Below are 26,728 nucleotides of genomic sequence, written 5' to 3'. Positions count from 1 at the left end.
TTAAGAAAACAATGGTTTTCCATTGTTAAATCCATCCCTGCAGCAGCAATTTATCTGTGCTTTTGCAGAATCAAGTGCTTGTACCACATGTTCTATTGTTACACTTTTTACCCTGATAGAACATAAACCTTATCATTCCTACAATGTAAGATTATAAGAGATGGCAGCTATTTGATTCTGTAAAAGAGGGCTTCTCATAACTTACTCTCGTGATCCTGTGATCCTGTACATAAGTCAAGTATCCTCATATGTGACTTTACACTGACTTCACATGTGAAACTGTCACGCACCTCCTCCAAAGCAGCACACTGCTATAAACAAGTAACTGCAACATTACCTGATTGGGTGCATTTCCACACAGTTTAAGATATAGGGGTGCAATTAATTGGCCTTTATCCTTTATAATATTTTTTAAAATGCTACTGTATTAGAAGTACATATACAGAAATATCTTGTAGGATATCTATGGTGACACAACATACACCATCAACTTCTTGAACTTTACTTGAACTGGTCTAAGTCCATCCATCTCTGATTAAGTCCTACCAGTTTTAATACGTCTTCTGTTATCAGTGACATTTCTAAGTCCTGGAACAGAATATTTTAAGTTCTCAAAAAAGATTACTCCATCGAATCTGCACCACTGAATCTGTTTGCAATATTTCTAAATCACGGCAGCCACTGTAGATAATTTAGGAGCAAGAAGAAACAACGTCAACAAAATGATCATCAGTGGCAAAGGAATACTGCCTACAATTTAAATAATCACAACTACATTCCAATTGTTTACTTAAAGGGGGAATATAATTTGAGGCTGGTAGGAGTGTGAACATGGGTTAAGAAGCTACTGGGGAAAGACAAAATCACACAGCATTATGTTTCAGACCTACATGAAGAGACAAGTGTTACGAAACATCAGGTCTACCACAGTCTTTACTTCAGACATTGGTTCAAAACTGGGAATCCCAAAAATCTTGATAACAAGAAATCATCTAAACAGAGCTTAATGTTCTGAGCAAGAAAACATACTTTCCATCATAAGCTCAACACACAAGTTGTTGTCTCTGTTAAATTATTTTACTTTTCCTCCAACAAGAGGCTGCTGCTACCAATTCCACAGGTTAGTGACATATTAGTGAGGGCCATCACACTAGGCACTTACAGACAAGTAAACCAATTTACATTAGCTGAAATTGTAATATTACATCAGTAAGAATTTTCCTTTCTCTTTAGATAACAGACGAGGGGAAATGGCCTCAAGTTGCGCCAGGGCAAGTTCAGGTTGGATATTAGAAAGAACTTCTTTACAGAAAGGGTGGTTAGGTACTGGAATGGGCTCCCCAGGGAGGTGGTTGAATCGCCATCCCTGGATGTGTTTAAGAGCCGTTTGGATGTGGTACTCAGGGATATCTTTTCCAACCTGAGTAATTCTATGATTCTATGACTGACTTACATTCAAACAGTGCATACTCTTTCAGTAGAAGAGTTCTGACCATGCTGCATATTAGCATTTGAGTACATGTGTTCTAACAAACAGCTCCAAATGCTGTTTAGTATATGCATATTTAATTTCAATAATAAGCTAACCACATCACCTGCAGGAGGAAAACATACTTTCACAATTCACATTATCCCTTTTACTATTTAAACGTGAACAAAAATAGGAATGAATTTATAAATACATCCTTCCATACCAAAAGGTCACTCCTTCAGTAAAAATTGGACAGTGGTCCTCTCCACAGAAAGAATAGATAAAGAGGAAACTAGCACAAGGGCAAGTCCTAAATGGTTCTGTTGAGAAAGCATGAAAGATATATTACATCCCAGTATTCAACAAAATGATCAAAGTGCTATAAAGGCATATTGATTGGGCGTCTCCCTTCCCTCTGGATAAGCTTTGTGTCATACTAAGTGCCAACAGAACATAAACTGTGAATGAGGAATACGTTTTTCTGAGTATGGTGTTCATAGATCCTGAAGCAGACATGGCTAACATTGACAGCAATAAATCACTGCAACTATTAAAATGAATCACTAGTCACATTCTTCACTTTCAATATATTTCATAAATAAGACAAAATGACATCAAAATTAATACAATATTTGGGAAAAAAAATCAAATTGACTCACCTATCAAAGCAGCACTAGAACAACTACTAACTTGGAAAACACTGGAACTTACACTGGAATTGAGAAACTGAAGTTTCTCGGTTTTAAATCATGTAACTACTTATTTTATAGTCTACAGCCAAATAATAATAATAAGGTGGGCTTAACTTTAGCTAGAACATTTTAAAAACTGTTTAACTAAGACATTAGTAAGGTTCACGTGTCAGCCTTGACCAGCTTCTTTAGGTTTTTCATAAATACATTCTGTAAACCACTTTAAATTAGTTATGGTTTTACAAGGAGATAGACAAGAAATTTACACAGATATCTTCTCAAAAATAGTAAGACAGATCTGACTAAGGTGAAAAAGAATCCAAGAGAAAGCCTGGCTAAATGGCAACAAGAAGCAAATCCATATATAAAGGACTTGTATGCCAAGAACCTGTGGAGCAGAAAGTAATGCACGTTGATATAAAAATGAATTGCAAAAGTTGGGTTTACAGCACACACACACAAAAATGTATCAAGTACTGTTTTAAAGATCTATTGATTTCCGCTGTACATCCCAAGATAACAAAGTTACTTTGTAGTTGAGACAAGAAAATAACAGAGATCTAGGAGCTGGATTTTAAGAAGCCTTTCTGCGCTCTTCTATGAAAGCTGAAAAATTGTTGAAGGTCTTGAAATAACAGGGAGAAGTGTTATGCAGGTACATACACTTAATAACCACAACCTGTAATTATATAATAATCCCATTTTTCTTCCAAACTTCATGTCAATAAATCTTTCTCACCGCACTATAAATTCCGAGGTCATGGACAGAGGTGTTTATTAGTATAATTGCAATGCAGCGATAAAACCATAAAGCCTTTAGATCCTAATATTATTCCATTTGTTTTCCCTCCCTGAAAGAAGGAAAATAGTTCCTACAGATGGAAAGCTTGGAAAATGCAGGAAGTTACTTTTAAAATATTTAAAAATACTCTGCTTCACACAATTACTTTCTTAAAGTTTGGAGTGTTTTGTTTTTATTTAAGCTGTGACAGAATGTCAGGATTGTTTTTTTCAAAGTTAACAGTGGAGCAACCAGAACTCAAGACATAGCACTCTATGAAATGGGCAACACGACTGCACCGAAAACATAATACTGCATTCTAGATTTTCACTGCGTGGCAGTCACATTAAGTCTGACCCCAAGAAAAAAAGGTCCCAGCCATCTATTCAGAAGTAACTTGCAAACCATCCCATTTTACTTGCAGCTCCTGTTTCCACATTAGTTGCATTATTCCTAAACACAGTTCTGCCTATCTTGATTCCTTGCTTTACAGAAGGGGACCTAAGTGCATGTTTAGTTGGAAATTAACTCCCAGTCATGATTAGCTCCTTATAAATAAACTAAAGTGATCATAAGTAGTCATGACCTATTCAGAGATCTTTTTCAGCATCTGTATTACACAGTAATTGTCACAGCGGCAAGAACAGCTATCTGTTATCTTCAACCCTTTCACACATCAAAAAACAAGATAAGACAAATGAGATGTCGTCTTTTCTTTAATGGAGAAATAATCTTTACACCTGACTAGATTTACCATACATGTCACAAACTAGCAGTTCTTTTCACTCTTCTCTCACTGTAAAATAGATGTGGTTTTAGAGTTCATTTTCATTTAATGTAGTACAGAATTTGCCTTAGTAATATTCTCAATGCTGACCAAATACATTTTTAAATTGAGTAATTGTAAAAAAGACCAAAAAAAAATTTTTTTTATATGAAATAAGAATTCCAATTGCAATGTAAAGTTTTAGAATTCTTCTAGTTACAGTGAATTACTTCAGGAACATTTGACTCACAAAACTGGATGCAAGAGGAACTACAGAAAAATAAAGCCATAATGAAATGGCAATGCCAATATCCTCTCAAAATGAAACTTCTAATTGAATTATGTTTAAACCACACACAAATGTTTAGTTGTTGCACTGAAGTTTGTGTTTGGTTATATGCATACTAGCTCATCACTGCAAATGTTATTCTTTTTCCTATTCCGTTCAAGTTGGGTTCCTTTCAAAAAGCTTAATTCAGAAAAGTTAAGGCAGGCCTCCAAGAACTTCCTTGCTCAGTTACTTCATTGACAACTACAGAGCAAGCATGATACTTTTCTAAAGTTCGTGTTAGCAAGACAACTTGAACTTACATTGACAAATGCTCTAGGTATAGAAAAATGGAAAGTAAGTGAAGAAATGCAGGGGATCGGTATTCTTAATGAGGTAATCCCCAAACAAGAAAGTGAAAGGACCATCAGATGACCTAACACCTTGAGGACTGTTCTAGAAGGTATCAGTAGTAGAAGTTATTTAAATGAAGGGGAATGAGTAGGCTCATGTATTTTTCAGAGAGTGTTAATGAAAACTGAAATACATGACAAAGCTGTTTAACCTGCAATTTGTTATAATAAGAAAACTAATGACCTCTGTTGACTAGAAGAATAGGGCAGATGGCTACCTTATAAATTATTTAATGTTCAGAACACAGTGTTAAATTTAAAAAAATAATAATAATTAATGAATTATGAGTTTTAGTTTCCAACCGATTCGGAAAAAAACTTGCTTCTTTTTAACATGCTAACTTTGATTAATACAAAGCTTCCAGTAAGCTAGATACTAATAGTCACTGTTTTCTTTGAAGAATAACAAGGCATAGAAATACGCTTTCTTGCTAAAGTGACAAACACCTTTCTGGGAATCAAAAGTACAGGTCAGTGGGGCCAAACCCTAACAGCTTTTAAAACTAAGACAACACACAAATTAAGGAAAAAAAATCAAAAATAGCTACTCTTTTTACATTGACTGTAATCTCTGCAGCTCATATTTGAGAAGCAAGAAAATCACTTGACTACAGAGCTGTGATTCACATCTGCAGGGAGAAAACAAGTAAAGCTAAAGCACAGTTTGTGTTGACACAAGCCAGCATTGTGTCAGACAACAAAAAAAGGCTTCTTCAAGTATATCAAGAGCAACAGAAGGTCAAAGGAAAACACTAGACGGATACTTGAAGCAGATATCACCTAATAAGAAAGAAGGAAGAAATGGCAAAGGCACTTAATGCCTTTCACCCCAGTTTTTAAATATAACAGAAGATCATGGGCTGCTTGGATCTTAGAGATGGAGGACTGGGACTGTGGGAGCAGTGACTTTTCATACGTGGTAACCAAAATTGCAAGAGAACAGCTATATCAGCTCAATGTCCGTAAGACCACTAAGACAGATGGGTTATTTAAGAGGAGTTTATAAACATGAGGTAACCAACTTTTTACACGTAGACAGTGACAGAACAAGGGGAAATGGTTTCAAATTAAAGAAAGGGAGATTTGATTAGATGTCAGGGGAGAAGTTTTTTTACTGAGAGAGTGATGAGGTGATGGAACAAGTTGCCTAAAGAGGCTGTGGATGTCCCATTCCCTGGAGGCATTTAAGGCCAGGTTGGATGGGTCCTTGGGCAATCTGATTTAGCATTTGGTAACCCTGTCTCTGGTAGTGCAGTTGGAACACTTGACCACCCTTGAGGTTCCTTCCAACTGAAGCTGTTCTATGTCTGAGAGTGCTGAAAGAGATAGCTGGCCCCTTCTCAACAACTTACTAAAAGTCTTGGTAGTCTGGGGATATCCCTGCTAACTGAAAGCCAGCCAACATTATATTAAGCTACTTGAGAGATGAACTGGAGAACTACTGGTCTACTAGTCGAAGCTCAGTTCTGAAAAAAGGAATGAAGAACATTATCCTGGGACATACTGAAGAGCATTAAAAGAAAAAGTTACCAGGCATAGTCAACATGGGTTCATCTGATCCTGATGTACCTTTGTGCCATTCCTTTCCTGCTGTCAAGAAAAGCTGAGCTTTAGAAATTTCACCTCCTTATAAAATAAGGTCATCTACTTGGTAGATAAAGGGAAGGCAGTGGACATAATCCTTCTGGATTCCAGTAAGACCTTAAATACTGTCTCTCATAGCACCCTCCTGAACAAATTTTCTGACTGTGACACAAACAGGTTCAAGTTATTCTGTGGGATGAACTGTCTTAACAGTAGAGCTCAAAGGGTTGTAGAGGCTGTATCTGGCTGGCTGACAGGCACTAGCAGTGTTTCCCAGGGCTGAGTTTTAGGACAGGTTCATTATCTTTGCTAATAATCCAAATGGAGATGTGAAGTGCATCCTCAGCAATTCTGCTGGTAATACTAAATTGGGAGGTGCCTGTTGACACCCTGACAGGATAAGAAGCCTTGCAAATAGATGCAGATAGATCACAACACAGGGTAATCAGCAATGGAGTGACGTTCAAGGAAGGAAAATGCACCTGGGGTGGAGCAGTACCAGACACAGGCACAGACTTAGAGATGTGTGGTTGGAGGGCAGCTGAGCAGAATGATCAGGGAGTGTTCATGACAGCAGGCTCAGCAAGAGCCAGCAGTGTGCCCTGGCAGCCAACCTCATTTTGGGGTACATTAGATATAGCACATCCAGCCAGTCACCTGCTATATCAAGTGTTGGTGCAGCCTCACCTTTAATATTGGGCAAAGCTCTGTTATTCACAAAATAAAAAGGATGCTAAGATCCTGTAAAACCTCCAGACAAGGACACCAAACTGGTACCAGGGCAAGAAGGTATGTCCAGTGAGGGGAGGCGGAGTGCACTTGGGTCAGTCTGGAGAAGAGGATGCCAAGAGGCAATCTCACTGCTCTCTGCAGCTCTCTGAGGACAGAAAGCTGGGCTCTGCTCCTGAGAAAAATTGACAGGAGGGGTGTGACACAGAACTGCACCAGGGAAGTGTCACACTGGGCATTCTTTACCACAAGGGAGATCTAACAACAGAACAGTCTTCCTAGTGAGATGACTGATGCCCCGTGCTTGCCAGCATTCAAGAAGAATTGGGTAACACCCTCAGTCATAGAATCACAGGATAATTCGGGTTGGTAGAGACCTTAAAGATCAACCCATCCCAACCACCCTGCCATGGGACTGCCACCCACCAGTTCAGGCTGCCCAGGGCCCCATCCAACTTGGCTTTGAACACCTCCAGGTATGGAGCATCCACAGCTTCTCCGGGCAGCCTATGCCAGGGACTTACCACCCTGAGTAGAGAACTTCCTCCTCACACCTAACCTGAATATCCCCCTCTTTTAGTTTAAAATGAATTCCTCTTTACTCATCACTATCTGCCTGTGGAAAAAGTCATCTCCCTCTTGTTTATAAGCCCTCCTGAAGGACTGGAATGCTGCAGTGAGGTCTTTTCAGAGCCTTCTCTTCTCCAGGCTCTCAACCTTTCTTCAAAGGAAAGTTTCTACTGCCCTATAATCATCCATCCTTGTGATCTTCTCTGGATCCACTCCAAACAACTCTGTGTCCTTCTTGGGCTGGGGGTCCTTGACCTGGATAATATTCTCAATAATATGCTTTAACTTCTGGTTAGCCCAACCAGGTAGGTGGACTAGATGATACTTGAGGGCTCTTTCCAAACTGATGTATTTTATTCCTCACATAAGGGAAGCCTGTTGACCTTCCTGTAAGTTAAAACATAGCAATCATTTGCAGAAACGGCCAACTATAAAAATGATTTGTGAAGTGCACGCAATGGTATTAATAAAAGAAAATAAATAAATACTTCATCATTTTTCCAGAAAAAAAAAAAAAAATGTGTCTAAAAACATACGAAGAGAAAAAAGCAACAAAATCATGTTTTAGTAAGAGACGCGGTTTAGAAAGGAAATATTGGTGGTTGAAATGGATAATCTTAGAGGTCTTTTCCAGCCTTGGTGATTCTATGATCCTATGGAAATCCTGCAGATTATGTACCACTTTCACCTAAAATCCATACCAAGATGAGAGAGAGGCTGCTCAGAGAAAACATTCACTCTAAGAAATCAAGAAATCTCATCCTCCACCAGAATCTAATTTATCTAGAAGACTGTTAAGGAAGGGATTCTATGCCTTCTGAACACAGAATATGCTTATAATGACTTAAACAAAATAGCCAGTGAAAAAGAAAAAAGAATGCTCCAAACCATTTCCCATCACAATGCTCCAAACCTTTCCCATTTTTTTTTCTGTGGTGACATCAAAGCCCTTGGCTAAGATAATTTTCATATACATGAATGAGAAGCAGCTTCACTAAATTCAGGAGAGTAAATGAAAATAAAATTCAGTCAGGATACAATCTTCTTCTTAAACATGTAGTTCAGTTTTAAGGTTGATCAGTCATAAGATGTATGATATATTGCATTTGAAACCTTAAATACACACAGAGTTATTAATTAAGAATGTTCTATAAATTAAAGTATAAAAATTCACGGTTTGTTTTACATGCACTAATGTCTAAGTATAAATAATGTCCATCAACAGGGAAAAAAACAATTTTATTGGACCAAAGACATGTTTGTATAGGAGGTAAAAACTATCCCTGACTTAGATGCCTATTTAGCATTTGTGTAAAAGTCTCTCTTCAAAGAAGGGGGAATTGGAGCTAGCAATTTAGTTCATCTAATAAAAACAAGAACTGGTGTAAAAGAGTTACTTCGTTCCAGCTGACCTTGAAATGTAATTGGCTACCTCAGCCGTCTCTATGGTATATGCCATTAAGAAGATAAAAATATACAGGATTAAAATCTGAACTGATAAAGCTAAGAAATTAAGTATTACTCCTTTAATAAGACTACTCAATGCAAGTATACGAATACCAAAATGTTTCCATACTGATTGTTATTGAAGTATAGATACATTTCAAATAAGTTATAAAATGGAAAAGTGCCAAATATTTTGTTTTTCCTTTTTTACTCTTTTAAAAACTATGAATGAAGACTTCAAGGCTACAAATTTTTGTATGTGCTTAGTCTAAACTGATGACTATTTCGTATCTTATATCACACGCACATTTTTCTATTGTATTTTTTCAGTGCAGAATCACTAGTTTCTATACTTATGTACTATAAAAAAATTGAACTGTAAGAATGCCAAGTTTTACAGGGTCAGTTTTACAAGTTCTCATTAGTAGAGGTAAAATTATTCCTCTGTAGCACGGAATAAGAGCCACAGAAATGTATTTTAAGTTAAAAAAAAATAAAAATAAAAAAATTAGCCAAGAGAAGAGGTCTGCCAGTTAAAACATTAGGGCAGAGGCAGAAATCGTCTCTGTCGGTCACAAATAAAGCCACAAAGAAAGTGGGATTATGGTAAACTGCGGTAAAAAGCTTACAGACCTTTTCTCTAACAGCAAAAACAAGAAGAAACTATATATCTTTATATCTATATGTGTAGCACAGTACCTGCACTATCTTGGTTCGGGTCAGAATAGAGTTAATTTTCTTCCTAGTCACTTATATGGTGTTATAGTTCAGATCTGTGACAAGAACAGTTTGATAACACACTAATGTTTTTTCTGTTGCTGAGAAATACTTGCACAGTCAGACTCCTGCTTCCCACTCCACACCACCTGTAAGGAGGCTGAGGGCTCATAAGAAGCTGCAAGGAGAAACAATCAGCATAGCTGACCAAAACCTGAAGAAAAGTAGGAGAGAACATTTCAAATTTTGATGTTTGTAAGTAACCAGTTATTTATGATAGAGGCTGCCTTGCTGGAAAATGACTGAGCATCTGCTTGCCAATGACAATGAATTCCACAGTTTGCTTTACTTTTATGCATAGCTTCTGCTGTTTATCAAGCTGCCTTTATCTTAACTCATGAGTTCTTACACTTTTGCCCTTCCAAGTCTTTTCCCTTTGCAACAGGGGAATGAGCTGGTCACTGCATGAGGCTTAGGGGCCTACTGGGTTTAAGCTACAAAAAGATCAAAATAAAAAAAACTGTTTCTACCGTTTGGTAAGTACTCAAAGTTTGTGTTAGACTAGTGCTTGAATTTAGGAGGCTTATACATAGCATAGGTTTGAAACTCATTTTTCAGGTTAGACAGAGACTGTAAAAAACAGTGATTAAAAATTGAATGGGAGATGATTTAGGAACTATGCATTATAAAATCATCAATTCACAATAAGCGATCAAGAAACACTGTATTATGAATATGCAGTGCCATGCTTCTACAACTGCTTGTTTCCTTTCTTGATACAGCCACAGTTACAAGTTCTTTCAACCAAAGTAGGTTAGCTACAGCTGTGAAGGAATTACGAGACTTATTCTCTGAAGTACCTGTGTACCAGTGCACAAAGAACAATGAATAAACAGGAGGAATTAGAGATCTGTGTGCGCTTCCAGGTCCATGATCTCACTGAGATCACAGAGATATGGTAGGGCAGCTTGCATGACTGGAATGCTGTAATGGATGGCAAAGTACCTTTTAGGAAAGACAAATCAGCAAGATATGGTAATGGAGCTGCTCTTTCTGTGAAAGAGTAAGAGGAATGTATCAAGTAGCATCTAGAAATGAACGATGAACGAGTGGGGAGTTCCCAGGCAAGAATTAAAGGGCATACAATATGGGTGACAATGTTCTATGTGTTAACTAGGAGGAAGCTGATGACATCTCCTACAGACAGCTGAAAGTAGCCCCACAATCACAGGACCTGGTTCTCATGAGGGACTTCAGTCATGCTGGTATTTGCTGGAAAAGCAATAGTGCCAGGCTGACATAGTTCAGGAGGTTTCTACACTGCATGGATGCTCATCTTCTGAGCCAGGTAGTGGAGGAGCCAATAAGGAGAGGCGTGCTGTTGGACCTTGTTCTTACAGACTGGAGAGTCTTCAGTACAAAAAAAGGCTGAGAGACTTGGGAGCGTTCAGTCTGGAGAAGAGAAAGTGTCTTATCCATGCTTACTAATACTTTATGGGTGGGAGCCAAATGGATGAGGCCAGGCTTTTTTAACAGTGCCCAGTGACAGGACAAGGGGCAATGGACGCACACTTGAACACAAGAAGTTCCATACAAACACAAGGAAAAATTTCTTTCTTTTGGGAGTAACAGTGGAATGCAACAAATCATGGAGTCTCCTTCTTTGGAGATACTCAAAACTAACTTGGATGCTTTTTTTTTTAGGTTTCACTAATAATGCCCAGAAGCTGCTAAATCTAATTCAGTATCCAATAATGCATGTAACAAATTTGTTTTAAACTCTATCCTGTATTTTAATTGCTTACAATTGACTTCTAGTTTCATCTCCTCCAAATAAATACAAAGGAATGATTTACTTATCAAGATGGAGTACCATACAGCAGTGTATTAAGAATCGACTCAAATTAATATTTCAAATAACACCTGTCTTCTATTCTTTCCCTCCTTTATGATACTGATAACCATTAAAAATAAAAATTAAAAAAAAAAATTCAAAGGCATCAAACAAGCCTAATGGATTATACATAATTCATTTTATCTGAAACAAACCAAAAAGAAGCAGTAGTATTAGCAAACAAACCAAGTTAAACAGATACATTTAATTTACTCTAACACAGAAATTAAACATCCACAGCTAGGGACATGAGAGAGAAGAAAATCATAAAAACCAACTGTTAAATTGCAATTGCATTGTCTTTCTCCCTTAGTGAGATACAGCTCATATAGTAAATAATACTTCTAATGAAAACTCTTCTTACTAAATTTAACAGTATCCTTCAGCATTCTCCACTGCATAACATTTCAAACCACAACACTTCATTATCATCGTCCCCGACATCCATCTTCACTGTTATATTTTCAACAGTGTTTTCTGACGCTTATACTAGGCTTGTAGTTTGCATCTTTTAAGTTCTCATTCTGTCTCTCAACTTTTCTTATCACTTCCTTCCTAAATCTTCCTCAGAATTGTAAATGCTTTTATTTCTCCAAATATCAGCAGTAGTCTCTTCTGCTCAACAATCTGTTCATAGAAAAACACCATGAGGTGAAAAAGCAATAGTAATGCTGAAGAAGGGGCAGAAGCAGCAAAGCCTGCTTTAAATAAAAAATAAATAAAAGCTGCAGATTTAAGGTCACCACACATTATTAGCCTGTCAACACAACTTGTCTCCTGCTTCCATGTTATCCAACCTATTTTAAAGATCCTAGTTCATCTCTGCTCCTTTATTTGTTACCAAAGTTGCTGATAACAAGTCTTTTTTTTTCTTCATTACTAATAATGTCTGAGGAAAATTTAATTTCTGATGAAAAACGGACCTCTTTCTCTACCCTTACCTAACAACTTAGCTAATGCATTATTTGCACTAAGACTATATACAGAAAACAGTTAATTGAGATTTAAAAATATTCTAGTGATTTCTATACAAGAAATTCATTTATTTCTTCTTTTTCCTTTAGCCTGCAAACACCTAATGACAGCTAAAACTCCCATCTATTATCTACAATGTCAGCTCAAAATACTTCACAGCTTATTGATACTGCTGTACATCAGCTACTCCTAAAAACAAAAAAGGGAAATTATACCTTAAAATTTCATCTTGAAAGTCTTTCCTGAGTACCACAGAGCTCCCGTAGACTGAGCAGTATGAATTACGCTACTACTAACATTGTGTTTGAACAAAACCTGAACAAATTTGCTTATTCACAAAAATGTGTACTTCAGGTGTCTGTTGTGTAAGAACAATCATCTTACCTTTACAGTTTCACTTAAGACTTGGTTTTTATCTGCTTCTTCACTGGAGTGCAATTCTAGTTTATTATTTAACTCCTGTAGCTGTTGTGCCTGTTCATTCAATAGCACTTGTGCTTGATGCTCCCAATGTAATGCATTATTTAATTCTTCACATGCACTTTCAAACCTCTTGTGAGCGATCAATTTCTGATAAGGGAAATAAATTGTATTTGATTGCATAACTATATTCATTTGTTTACATGCTTGGCTTCCAGAATTCTATTTGATAGCATATAAAATTCTAAAATGAAAGCATGCTCAAGATGAACACTTAGGTTTTCTTAACATGAAGGCAGATCATGAAGTACTTAAAAAGTAGGCAACTTTTTTGGGGAAAAAAAAAAAATAAAGCATTTAGGGTATTGTAAACAGTATGCATTAATTATTTTATCCAAATTAATGTAGTCAGGTTATAAAAAAATCAAAATTAAAAGGGAAATATGCAGATCAACATCACACATTTCAGCATGCATCATATTAGCCCTTGTAAATGCCTCCCTGGACTATTTCTCCTCTGCTCAATATAGAAGAAAAGAAAGAAATAAAGCGTCTACATCTAAATGACAATTTCATTTAAGCACCCCAGAGCTGTAAAAGTGGATAAAACCATTAAGAACAAAAATGAAGATGAGAAGATAGCCTTATTTGTTTAAAATAAAATAAAATAAAATAAAACTGCCTAAACACAAGAAGTGAAATCATCTATTACATATTTTCTGTTTGGAAGTGTTTTTTTATTGGGTCACACTAACAGGTCTACCACCTAGGCCTCAAGATCAGCTTTGGACACAACTACAGCTAATACTGTTCATTCTGAGAAACAACTATTTTTGCTTTTGCTGCTTTAGGCACCTGTAAAGTGTATACAGGGACACTTATCCATCTAGTTTCTCAAACTGCTAAAACATGAGATCAACTTTGAATTTAAGCAATAGAAGCAAAGAAAGGTGACCAGTCAACCCACAGCATTGTTCTCTGCAGTAAGGACTGAAGGCACAGATGAAAGAGGATGGATGGGGAATATGCCAATAATCTATCAAAGGACATACTAGGGACAGAGTTCAAATTGTAGGGCAGTGAGGATCTGAGAAGACTATAAACCCCTTACAGAACATGCCCATTACTTGTTGCATAATGGCTTTACGTGGTTAAGGAACCTTTTCTCATTTCTTCTCATTTCAGCCAGACCATGCTACTTACAAGGTAGCAGACCCATGGTGCTTAGGTAAATCCTCTAGCTGCTCCAAAGGGTCAGAGGAATTTGCTGAATAGATGCACTTAAGAGTGCAGAAGGCTTTTTGATTTTTACCTTCCCATAAATTTGTTTCTTGAAGGAGACATTTGCACTAACTAGATCTTAATACAACTCATACTCAAAGATACAGTAATACTCTACCATAATATTCAATAATCATAAAATGATAGTATGGCTTAGGTATGAAGGGATCCAACCGTCCTGCTGTGGTTTTGCCACCACTAGATCAAGTCCCCAGGGCTAACATAGTCTTGAACACCTTCAGGGATGGAGCATCCACAGCTTCACTGGGCAATCTGCTCCCTCACCAATCCTCTAAGTAACATCTAACCCATTTCTCCCCTCTTTTTGTTCAAAATTATTTCCCCTTGCATTACTACTATGAGACTGTGTGAAAAGATGGTCTCCCCCTTCCTGCTTATAAGCTCCATTCAAGAACTGGAAAGCCAATATCTAGCATCCCACGAGCCTTCTCTTCTCTAATCCAAACAAGCCCAACTCCCACAATCTTTCTTCATAGGAGGGGTGCTCCAGCCTTCTGATCATCTTCATGGCCCTCCTCTGGACCTTTTCCAACAGCTCAACATCCTTCTAGTGCTGGGCACCCCAAGCCTAGATACCATGTCTACTCCAGATGGGGCCCCACAATGGCACAGTTGAGAGGGACAATCAACTCTCTTGCCCTGCTGGCCACCCCGCCACTGATGCAGCCCAGGATACAGCTTATCTTCCAGGCTGCAAGTGCACAATACTGCTTCATATGCCACTTCTTGTTCACCAAAACCTCCAAGTCCCTGCAGGCCTGCTCTCAAAGAGTTCTTTGCCCAGTCTGTACATGTATCTGGGATTACCCCAACCCAGGTGAAGCTCCTTTCACTTGACCTTGCTGAACATCATTAGGTTCACAAAGGCCCACTTATCAAACCCAACTAGGCACTTCTTCCTTCAGTTGTATCACAGAAGGGCCTGGGTCGAAAAGGACCATAACAACCACCTAGTTTCAAGCCCCTTGCCACAAGCACAGTTGCCAACCTCTAGAACAGGCTACCCAGAGCCACATCCAGCCTGGCCTTGAATGCCTTCAGGGATGGGGCAACCACAACCTCCTTGGGCAACCTGTTCCAGTGCGTCACCACCCTCTGTGCGAAAAACTTCCTAAATATCCCCTGCTTTAGTTTAAAACCATTCCCCCTTGTCCTATCCACCCTCATAGACAGCTGTTCCCCCTCCTGTTTATCTTCACTTCAAGTACTGGAAGGCCAGAATGAGGTCTCCCAGAGCCTTCTCTTCTCCATGCTAAACAAGCCCAGTTCCCTCAACCTTTCTCCAGAGGAGAGGTGCTCCAGCCCTCTGATCATCTTAGTGGTCCTCCTTAACACTCTTTCCAAGAGCTCCACATCCTTCCTGTTCTGGGGGTCCCAGACCTGGACGCAGTACTCCAGATGGGACCTCACAAGAGCCAAGTAGAGGGGGACAATCACCTCCCTGCTGGCCACTCCTCTTTTAATGCAGCCCAGAAGGCAGTCGGCCTTCCAGGCGGCAAGTGCACACTGCTGGCTCAAGTCCAGCTTCCCATCCACTTTTTAGGACACAAAATTCTCCACAGGGCTACTCATAAGGAGATCCTCACCCAGTTTGTATAAATATCCAGGTTTGCCCTGGCTCAACTTGTAAGAAAAAAAAAAAAAAAAAAGCTTGCTCCAGCAGCACATTGTAATAGTATCTACTACAATACCCAGTGTCATCAGCAAACTTGCTAAGGGTTTGTACTTAACCTCCTTAAGTCATCGATAAAGATGGCAGACATTACTCATCACTGGCCTCCCCCTGGAAATAGATCCACCCTCTGACTGTGACCATACAATCAATTCTTTATACACCAAATAGTCCAGCCTTCAAATGAATATCTCATCAGCTTAGAGATAAGAATGTGGTGTGGGTCTACATCAGAGGACTTCCACAAGTGGGTTAGACAACATCAATTCCTTTGCCTTGTTCTCCAACACTGCTGGAGAACAGAAATTAAAGGTTACCATACTGGTGAGGTACAATCTGCCCTTAGTGAAAGTGGGCTGGCTGCCTTAGATCACCTCATCTTCCATGTTCTTTAACATGCAACATGCAGCCACAGAATCCTTGTTATTTTTCAATACAATATAAAAGTAGAATTTAAAATATTACATTATTGCTTATGAGTTTGCCATAAACATCCTTATTTAGTATCCTCATTAAAGCAAAATGTACTCTTTTGATGTGAAATCTATGAATTCTTTTAGGGCACACAATAACATCAGCATTTTGACATACAGAACTAAACCTGAACTGCTGAAATCCAAATGTGTAATTTGCACAGAACAACTTATCCTGCAAACCAAAGAAAAAGTCCTGCAGATAGAAGATACTTCTAAATACATTTACAAGGTAAGTTTTCCGAAAAATCTTGTCAATAGTAGATTGGCTTTATAGTTGTTTTTCATAAGAGTACAAATGGAAAAAAAAATGCATAAAAGGGAGGACTCTTGTAAGCAGTCTCCTCTAAATCAAATATACTTACAGATTGCTTAAACAAACTTAATTGCTCTTTCAGGCTCTGTGCTTTGTCAGCCTCTTGTTTCATCTTACTGAAATTCAACTTGAATTCTGCAAGTTCTAGGCGCAGTGAGCGGCGTTCCACCTCCACTGTATGAAGTCTTTGTGTAAAATCAAATATTTGCTTCTGCAAGGATGCTATGCTTTTCTGTTGGTAAATGGAAAGAATTTCACGTGCTATAAAAGTGTGCCACTTTATGTTTATACACTGTTTATAAAATCAATTAACAGCAATATCCAAGAAAATTATGCAAAACTATTGTCTTGTCCTCCCCGAGTGCAAAAACATGAACCTATGTCAACGACATTTGAGGGTTACTGAAAATGTTGTTTCCAGGGAAGTATCTTGTTTTCATGCAAGACTCAAAATAAAAGACAGACTCTGTGAGAAAGACCTTACCCTTTTATTTCTATTTGAGAGGAGAAGGTTATCTTCAGTTGAAGGTAAGCTTAACAGAAAAAAAAAAAAAAAACCTTAACATTTAGTAGCTGAAAAGCAAGTCTGTTCCTATAAATCAAATATAATTTTGATAGAACTTCAACATTTTCTTGCGCATATCAAATTCCTTTTTAAAATTCCTACACTTTAGAAGAAAAAATCTATTCAAGGCATGATGCTTTAGGGCACTGCAAATCAAATTCTGAATCCCTGTATTGCTGATTTCAGTGTAACTGACTCGTAAATCTGGAACAAAATTAATGGCAGCATGAAGAGAGTTTCACCATAAGACTTATGCTGTGAGCATACTGTTTATGTGAAGTAGCACTATATGCATGCATACCATAATGGGCCGTCTGTCACACGATCCAGCTTCCAGGGCTCGTGCATTTATTTTGTGAAGTCCATGAGCCAGCCTCTGTATCAAGGAGTTTTTCTCCACGTAAGCAATGCTCCTGCTGCTATCTAATGGAATAGTCTCCATTATTACATTAAGCTTGTCCATAAGTTTTGAAAAGGAGTTCCTGGCTGCACTTACAAGTAAGCGTCCAGAAATAGAAGACTTTGGATCTTTAAGAAATAACAACAAAACATCAAAGAGGTTAAGAGTCTTATTTTTTCAAAAGAAAAAAAAAAGAAATAACAAATAGCATCTATCAGCAGGAAATTTTCCTCAGATAATGGAAGACTGAGGACCAGGGAATATATCAGAGCAAATATAGAACAGATTCTGTATTTAGAAGTAAATGATCTATCAACCTTTGGACAGAAAGGATAAGACTGGATAGGATCTAAAAGAATAGGATTTGTTTTACAAATAACTATTTTCTGTATCTTTTTAAATGTTCTCCTCCAACACTACACATTCTTAAGTCTTTCTTGCATGTTCAAATATTGTGGTTTATAAAAAAAATGTAAGACTAATGCAAGCAAAATGCAAACCAGGTCAAATATATCAGATGCTATAGCACATGCTAAATCACTTTATCACAATATTTACAATGTAAATTTCCGAGCATTTTCTGATTCCTCTTCCCTCCCCTCCATAGATGTCTAAATCATTTGCTGTTCAAAATTAGTGAGCCTTGGTACCTTAATGCCATAGTATTTATATTCTGAGACAAGAGAATATAATTTACCTTATTCCAAGGCAATTAAAATTTTACAGCTACAATTACTTATTTCCCCACAGGATTTTGGTAATCATCCTTCTCATATAATGGACTTAAGGCCCCAGCACACCCAACATGTCCTGCTTACTGCTAGATTCGTCAGGTCTGTAATTAATAATTGTGTTTAATGTTGATAAATAAAATTGTCAGTGCTCCTTCCACTAATTGGTATTCCAGATAAGAGTTAATAGGTTTATTTATGCCTTAATAAAAGTCTTGTAATTTAGTTTTCCCTCTGCTAGGCAGGTCTTAATCTGTCATTACTTGTCTTATGATACTATCAGTGTAAGATGACAAGCATGGAAGAGCTTATTTACATTCAGTAGTACAGCAGATCTCCTGTTGCTGTAGTGAATTAAAATATTTACTTAAAAGTGTAAACAGAGAAAATAATAATGATAGTTTTAATAAGTAAAATAATTTCTTATTATTATGCATTACAAGAACAAAGCCAAAGGTTCAGAGCAAATAAAACAAGATTACTGCTATCTTCAGAGTTCAATTCTCACCATAAAGAATATATCATTTACACATAAGAACCAATTTGTCTGTAAGCAAACAAATGAAATAGTGCATGATAAAGTCAGATAGTATTTTTTCACAGCCATTCTCCTACTTCTATTTCAAAATACCACCATTTCAATGATGCCAGTGATTAAACTGGAATTACCATTTTTGAGTTTATGCTCTCCATAATTCCCATTAATAATAAATCTGTCATTTCTTCATTTCCCTAGATAGGTCTCCATTCTATTCATCTTTAAAGCTAAAAACATTGTCTAACATTTTTATATTTTACCTCAGTATACCAAGTGGCCTTTAAAACAGGAAAAAATTATTCTTGCTTACCCAGAAGAAACTGTATTGCAGTGCTGTGCCTCCTTTTGCCAAAGTTTCTCTATTGCTGATCACATACAAGATCAGCTACCTTTATCATTTTAACTCTTAAAAAGTATAGTCTTGTCCTACCCTCCAGTTTTGAAGGCCATCTCTTTTCTTCAGTTGTAACGACAATGATTAGTTTGAATGCATAGTGCAATTAACCAAAAATTGGAACTATGCCTACTACCCAACACATAAGAAGACATAAAAAAATCCTCTAAAAACCTCTCCTTCGAAGTGATTTTGGGTAAATATGAAAACATTGACATGTCAATGTCCTCTCTTTGCTTCATTTTCCACGGCATTTCCATCTACATCTTCTTATGTGATACAGTTGTATCACTGATAATAATATTTTGAGGGAACTGAGTTGTAACGATCTATTATACTATTCCAGTTGTTGAGTAACTCATTAGCTCAAGACACTTTCTTAGGATGAGGAAACAAAAAAAGCAAAGCATCATCTCTGTTTTATTTTCATTGAAGAGTGGCTCATAGGAAACATGCAGAGATAAGCAAGCTGATATAAGTTACTGTTTTGAAAGATAAAATAAGAATATAATGAAGTTCCACAAGGAACTATATCTATAATCACTGGGAAGAGAATTTAAGCCTCAAGCATATACATTTTAAGAATATGCCTACAAAGAATCAAAGATAAAACAAAAACATTAAGCTGTGTATACTGTGATGTATAAAATACATGACTTACACAAGCGCAGGCATATCACAAAGAGCATTAAATTCTTACATTAAGTAAATAAAGAAAAAAGATAATGGAAAGTGACACATCTTACACTGACAGGTGAAGATAAAATTCTCATTTACTTTGTTCTGGTAAAATAAAACAGTCCAGAGAATGAATTCAGTAGTACTACTCAAGACTAAAATTAACTAAAAGATTAAATTTCAAAACCTTTGTATACGTTACAATTGATTATATTCGTATTCAAAGTACCTGATGTATACTTCTTCCAGTTTACTGCAGAACAGATAATGTTCAAACAAACCTACAAGAGTAACCTTACAGAAAAAAAAAATAGAAAAACACACTTCTAATCAAGCTGAACATAAGCAGTCACTCCAAGACATGATGGAGTGAGGACCAAACTAATAAAAAATGCAAAGGGTAACAATTATGAATGTAAAAATAATAAAAAAAACATATATATATATCATCATAGTATCATAGTATCGTGCGAGTTGAAAGGGACCTTAGAGATCATCGAGTCCAACTCCCGGGATTCGAGCCTTCTGTGTAGCAGAGCGGCACTTCTACCACTTGCGCCACAGGGGGGATTCGAACCCAGGCCTCCGGTGTTGCAAGCGGCAGTTCTACCACGTGTGCCACCGGGGGCACATATATATTTAAATTAGAAAAAAATTATATTTAAATAAGCCTCAAAGCACAAGTCCCAGATTTCCAATTCCGTGCAATAACAGATTTGGGTTCTCTGAGATGCCTCAAATACTTCCTCAGAGCCTGGTCATCTTTAAAAGCCATTTCAAGACACTGGACCATTTCATATCACAGATCCACACAGCACTTTTTTCTTTTTTCTTACTGCCTCCTATAATGGAAAGTCTAATCTGGAAGTGCTAGAATTCCAAGATCTGATGAGAGAAAGTGCCTCTCAGATTGCCTATTCACATTCCAATATTTCTCAAGATCACTTGAGTCAGTTTGCAACTTTATATCCTATTTAAAATCTGGCTTGCAGAAAATAAATGTGAAAGTCAGCAAGCCTTTCTATCAAACATATTCCTACGCAGCCTTGTCACTTCTGCACTTCTGGAAATTTCATGTCTAACTTTAAATGACGTATTAGTATTTTTTGAACCAAAGGTTCTTCAGAGACTTTTGATCCCATGAGCAATAGAATCTCAAGTAATACATGAGCAGTAAGAACTTGTTCTCTAAATATATTACTTAAATCATTTGTAGTCAGCATGGTTCTTGCTACTTCTAAAAACCAAAAAACTATGTTGTGTAGAGAGATACGACATAATCGGAGCCTATCAAAATGCTCATCTACTTCAACATGGCTAAAAGACAGTTAGAGCATCATAACATGTCAATACTGCATGTTGATGCAGAAGTAGAGTTTATCTTTTGTATTTGTAGATCTTATTAAGTATTCTCTACACAGGAATATTTGCAGTACGAACCCTGCAAACGTCTTGAAAAACAGTTCAAACTTTGTTTGGTATAGATACAAATTTAAGTTGCTGAAAATGAGACATGAAGAGCATATCTGAAACTCAATCAAAATACTTTTGATTAAATGGCTGGCTTCCAGTACCGCTGTGCTTTTACTTCTGTAAATTATCCTTCTTTTAATAGCCTTTATAGATCCTTTAATATCCATTATTCTGTCACAAAATTTTGTGACTTCGAAATTGCCAGGTACCAAAGAACAAATAAGGGTAACAGCAATGCAGAGGAACCAAGTGAGATTTTATATTAGTCCTCTTAGCAAAGAAATCAACAGTTAACAGATGGGACTCAAGAGATGACATATCCAAAGCCTGGCATTAAAATTCTCCATAGGCACAGTAGAATGCATATGTGAGGAGAGGCCAAGAAAATTAAGCAACTGAGAAAAAAGGATCTGCTTAGAGAGGGGATACAATAAGGAAACGAGATGAAGACTGCGATATAGTGTGCGAATTGAGAGAAATTTATTTCTCTGTCAGAAAAAGCAAAATAGCCATTACAACAGATGAAAATAGCACAAAAAGACAATTGTTTTCAAGATGCTAGTAGTTTCAGAAATTCTAAATTCACATCTGGAATTCTAGATAAACATCCTATAAAACACAGTAGGAAATTCACACAGTCAGTTGGGGTAATATCCCAGGTTAAATATGTCCCAGCTTTAGGGTCCACGTTTAAATCAGAAATGCCATAGATGTTATATAAAAAATAAGGTTGGTCTTCAGTAAAATACTTTTTGAATGTTAGAAAAGTAGAACAGGATAACCAGGAAGTTTTAAAATATTTTGTTAAATATTCTATAAGTACAAGAAAAAAGCTTTTAAATATTATAAAAAATCATTATAAATTTTTAAGAATAAATTAGCCACGTATACATTGGCACAACATAGGTGTATTTCTTTTTTTAATTCACAACAAAGTGGTTCAAATGATTTCTAAAAACACTTTTGAGCCTTCTATTTCTGTGACTGTATGTACTGAAAAGACTTCATAAAAACTAGTTTATATAAAATAGTGAGAATTTCAATCATGTAAACTTAATAATTCATGGGATTCATTTGTTTGAATCTACTACAATTTTTTAATTTACCTGTTTTGCTAATAGCATCCTGTAATTCTGTGACAGAACTGATTACTGCAGTAAGTAGATCAGAACTAGTAAACCAGTTGAGTGCTTCAACACAACGAATTCCTTCCTCGTTGTGTCCTGTGAAAGAGAGTTGTAGGTAGCAATAAGATTTAGTACCACAGATGAGGCATACTACCATCCCTAACTCTTTCAGAAATTGATCAAAACTAAGTGTATAGCTCACAAACTAATACTTCTTCTAGCATATTTTGGACTACATTAAGCATTTTTTAACAGCTAATAAAGCAAAGATTCATTTGTTTCTCTTTGAGTTTGTGAAACATTTTTGCTATCACTTGCTCCCGTCAGGGAAAGCAATTTGGTAACAGAAATGAATGGGAAGTCTACATAATCTTTAGAGAAAACACATCAGATGCTCTGTGTTAATATTTTACCTGAATCAAAATGCAACTTCTTTTTATTTGATTCCATTTTGAGTAGGATAAAAATTGTGAAACTGATTTATAAAAGGAGCTATTGTTTCTAAAACAGATACAACAGAATATACGGCAGTATCTAGATTCAAAACACACAATAAAAGTGTCATAGAAATCAAACAGTATGAATTCACTTGTGAAGTACTGAAAGGAAAGTTACAGCTATACAGACTCAGTAGTGTCTTTTGTGGAGAAAAAACATCTGTCAAGAAATTCAGAAACCTCAAATCCAGAAAATCCATTTGTTAAGATGTTAATGCATCAGACTTTACACTCTACTACTAACATTCTTATTTGTTATTCACTAACCATGTAATTTGACATAACATCTATAAAACAAGAAAACAATTAGCTTACTTGACATATTATGCTTGCCTTTGGAGTCCCCTACACAAACCAGAATTCCAATGCCTTCTTTGAAGCCATTTATCAACGAGAAGAGAGAACTAGAAGACTGGGCTAGAACTTTAAGTCTGTTAGCTGCCAAAACTGTAATCACACCTCTTCGAAACACACGTATCAGGCCTCTGAATCTTTGTTTCTTAATTTTCGCATCATCTTCCTTCTCCTCCTCTACACCAGAGAGAACATGAACTAGAGTCCTAATTTCCTGGTTGACTAATTCATAAACGTTGACCTGATCCTGAAGAAGGTCTCTTTGTATAGACATAGCACATGATCGGCCATAGAGAGGATACAGGGCACCTGCCAATAGTGCACATGCTGCCAGGAGAGATGAATGCTCCTTCTGAATCTGTGTTAATGTATTTTTCACATAGAGATTTTCAAGGGCCAATTGCTCCCATCTTTTTTCAAGGACACAGATTTTTTCTTTGTTTTTCTCTGCTGTCTCTTGGTATTCCTGGGATAAAGGAAGAGGGAAAAAACAAAAAACCCAGAAGAAATATTAACTGAAAGTAATTGTTTAAATTTTAAAAAAAATTAAAAATAAAAAAAAATCCTTTTACCTCAAAAAAAAAAAGCTAAAAAAATTGTCAACAATATAGCCAAAAACAAGTCTTCTAGAAAAAAAGAAAAAAAGCCATAGAAAGACAAATACATAAACTAAACATTAATATGAGTAATATCTGCACGTTCTTCTGTAACTGGACTCCAGATTTCTGAAGCTAAACTACATTTACAACATCAGATCACAGAGAATCCAACAGTACCTGGCTGTACCCACCACAGTTTGATGAGTTTGCTTAACAATACGCAATTACGTGTTCCTGTTTCAGAAAGAACATTGTTCTTCAAAGTAGAAAAGTAAGTGTGAGAGGAAAAAAAAAAAATAGGGAAAAGTCTGGAAGATAAAAGTAGACAGATTGGTAGCAGCTGGGAAAGGGGAAGTAAAGGTGATCTCTTAATTACTTTGTAATCAACCCCCTACTTATAAATTCACAGATTAATTAGGTCTCATACAGAACAGAGTTTTGAAGAGAACAGCACAATATAGGTATTTTTATTTTTACTAGATCTATCACTGATTTCTTTCAACTTGCTTTCTTTTTTTTTCTTCTCTAAGCCTTTAAACATGGAAAGAGAAATGGTAAAAACAGTGAACTCAAGTAGCAAAATGACGACACCAAAATGCTACAGAATACCAGCACTGCAGTTAGACCATGCATGTTGGTTGGTGTTGATGACATGCCTGTTCCTGTAGCTGAATCAAGACGCTATGCTGGAGCCTCAGAGGCTTAGATTGACTTCCTGATGCATGAGAGTCCTCTGCAACTGGGGCACCTGAGCCTATGTTTAAAAGGATCCAGCGATAAAAGCAAGTACTAATTGTCATACACTTTACAAAGAAACCACAAGCTGAAGTTAAACTTTTTTTTTCAAACTCTAGTTGCTATACATGAACACACAAAAAAAGAATGCTAAGTCAGTATGATGAACAAAAGAGAGGACTACATTAAGCTTTAGCTCCCTCTTTTGGAGCCCTAACAGTTCTAAAAAATGGGGATAAGAGGTTATTCATGTGGGAAACATGGGCAAAATAGAACTCAAATGGCATGTGACAGGACAAGGGGAAATGGCCTCAAGTTGCGCCAGGGCAAGTTTAGGTTGGATATTAGGAAGAACTGGATATTAGGAAGAACTTCTTTACAGAAAGGGTAGTTAGGTACTGGAATAGGCTCCCCGGGGAGGTGGTTGAATCGCCATCCCTGGATGTGTTTAAGAGCCGTTTGGATGTGGTACTCAGGGATGTGATTTAGTGGAGGGTTTTTAGAGATAGGGTACTGGTTAGGCTGCGGTTGGACTTGATGATCTTCAAGGTCTTTTCCAACCTGCGTAATTCTTTGATTTTATGATCTGCCAGCCATATTTCCACACTTCAGCTTTGCTACAGGCCTCAAGCAAACAGAAGCACCCTAATTTCTTCTGCCCCTTCTAGTAGACACAAAAGGGGGGAAAAAATACATAAGCAATCCCTAGAATTGAAACAAAGTTTCCAGGTTTCAGTGAAAAGGCAGCCCAGACAGCTCAGAAGGTCTTTAACCAAATAAATATTTTATTACTTTTGGGGCAGAAGAAAAAGCATTTTGGCTAAACTAGGAAGACAAACAGAATGATGTTCCTTCATGACCAACCTTACACACATTCCTCTTCGAAAGGAAGAAATAAAACAACTGCAGGTAGATTCTGCAGATGTTTTGACGATACAGATATTAAGAAAACTGCATTCATAAAGCCTGACATATAAAGCAATGTCACTTTATTAAAATACTTCCCTTAACACAAAAGCAGAATAGATAACTGAAAATTTAATCGCAAAATGCAACTTAGCGGCCCCGTATGTCACTCTAAAATTAAGTATGAACATGTACAATATTTTCAGAGCTACTGTATTATTTAGAGTGTTTGATTTTTATAGGAAGAAAAGGCTGGTAGCATGGCTGGAAGGAACTGAAAAGGTAAGATGAATTTAGAAAACAACTTACGGTTTCTGGCCAGAACAGGTGAAAGGCCAATATCTGAGTAAACAAACTTAAAAGTATGATCCCTACAGGGCTGTTAGGCAGCTATCTAACATTCAGTGCTCAAGCTAATTGAAGCTTACTTTTTCGTTTTTCTTTTTTCTTTTTATTTTTTAATTTATTTTTATATAAAGAATAACATTTAAATCCTTACAGTTATATGGGAATAAGCAAAAGTGAACAAGACATTCCCTATGCACAGATTTTTATTCATTTATTTTTTAAGAAATATTGTCAATGTCTGATGGTGAATTACAACTTCCACTTATTTTTTAAGGCTTTCTTCAAAACCCAAATAGACAATTTTGAAAGAAATATAGAATGGTTGTCCTAAATGTTTGCAAGCCTGCTTCCTCAGGTGCTTCAGTTCTCAGCGCTTCCTTTGTGGCTTACAGACCTGGTAAATTTTAGGAATCGTTTACAAAAAATTCAGCAGAGTTTTATTCTACTCTTTATTCTGGCAAGAAAGTAGAACTGAAAGCTAGAAATATAATGCAACTGATTTCAGAACGCCTTTATGTATTTCAGTTATTTTTTCTGGGTTAAAACACTGAACTTTGATATAATTGCAAGATACCACAGACTTTATCTAATTCACCTTTCCATAAAAGCAAAGTTCCTTTAACAACCTAAGAACCAAAATCCAGTAAAAGATTTTTCTATTTTTTTAAATCCCCATAGGATTTTTTTCCCCTTTACTCTTATGGAAACATTTTATTAATCTGTTGAATGTAACATTTAAACATACGAGGGCTGCTCCGAAAGTAATGCCTCCAATTTTATTGTGTTGGCACAACACAAAGACAGATACTGTTGGTATGGCAAGAGAGGTTGAACTTTCCCAAAGCCATTCCATTATATGTTGATGCCGTGTGACAGATGGCAGCAGAGGGGCAG

At 36.8% G+C, this 26,728-nt stretch overlaps 1 protein-coding gene across 1 annotated transcript in view; it reads right to left on the bottom strand.

The window, feature by feature from the left end:
- CCDC171 (coiled-coil domain containing 171) overlaps positions 1-26,728 on the bottom strand; it is a 159,500-nt gene that overhangs the window by 68,714 nt on the left and 64,058 nt on the right. Inside the window, exons 16-20 of the mRNA XM_072359639.1 lie at positions 23,208-23,712; positions 22,375-22,491; positions 17,356-17,582; positions 16,539-16,721; positions 12,691-12,876 (exon numbers count right to left, since the gene is read on the bottom strand). Of these exons, the coding sequence (XP_072215740.1) occupies positions 12,691-12,876; positions 16,539-16,721; positions 17,356-17,582; positions 22,375-22,491; positions 23,208-23,712 (1,218 nt within the window). The remainder of the gene's footprint in view (positions 1-12,690; positions 12,877-16,538; positions 16,722-17,355; positions 17,583-22,374; positions 22,492-23,207; positions 23,713-26,728) is intronic.

Source organism: Excalfactoria chinensis, chromosome Z (genome assembly GCF_039878825.1).
Source record: "Excalfactoria chinensis isolate bCotChi1 chromosome Z, bCotChi1.hap2, whole genome shotgun sequence".
Taxonomy (NCBI): Eukaryota; Metazoa; Chordata; class Aves; order Galliformes; family Phasianidae; genus Excalfactoria; species Excalfactoria chinensis.
This window is presented reverse-complemented; position numbering and strand designations above follow the sequence as displayed.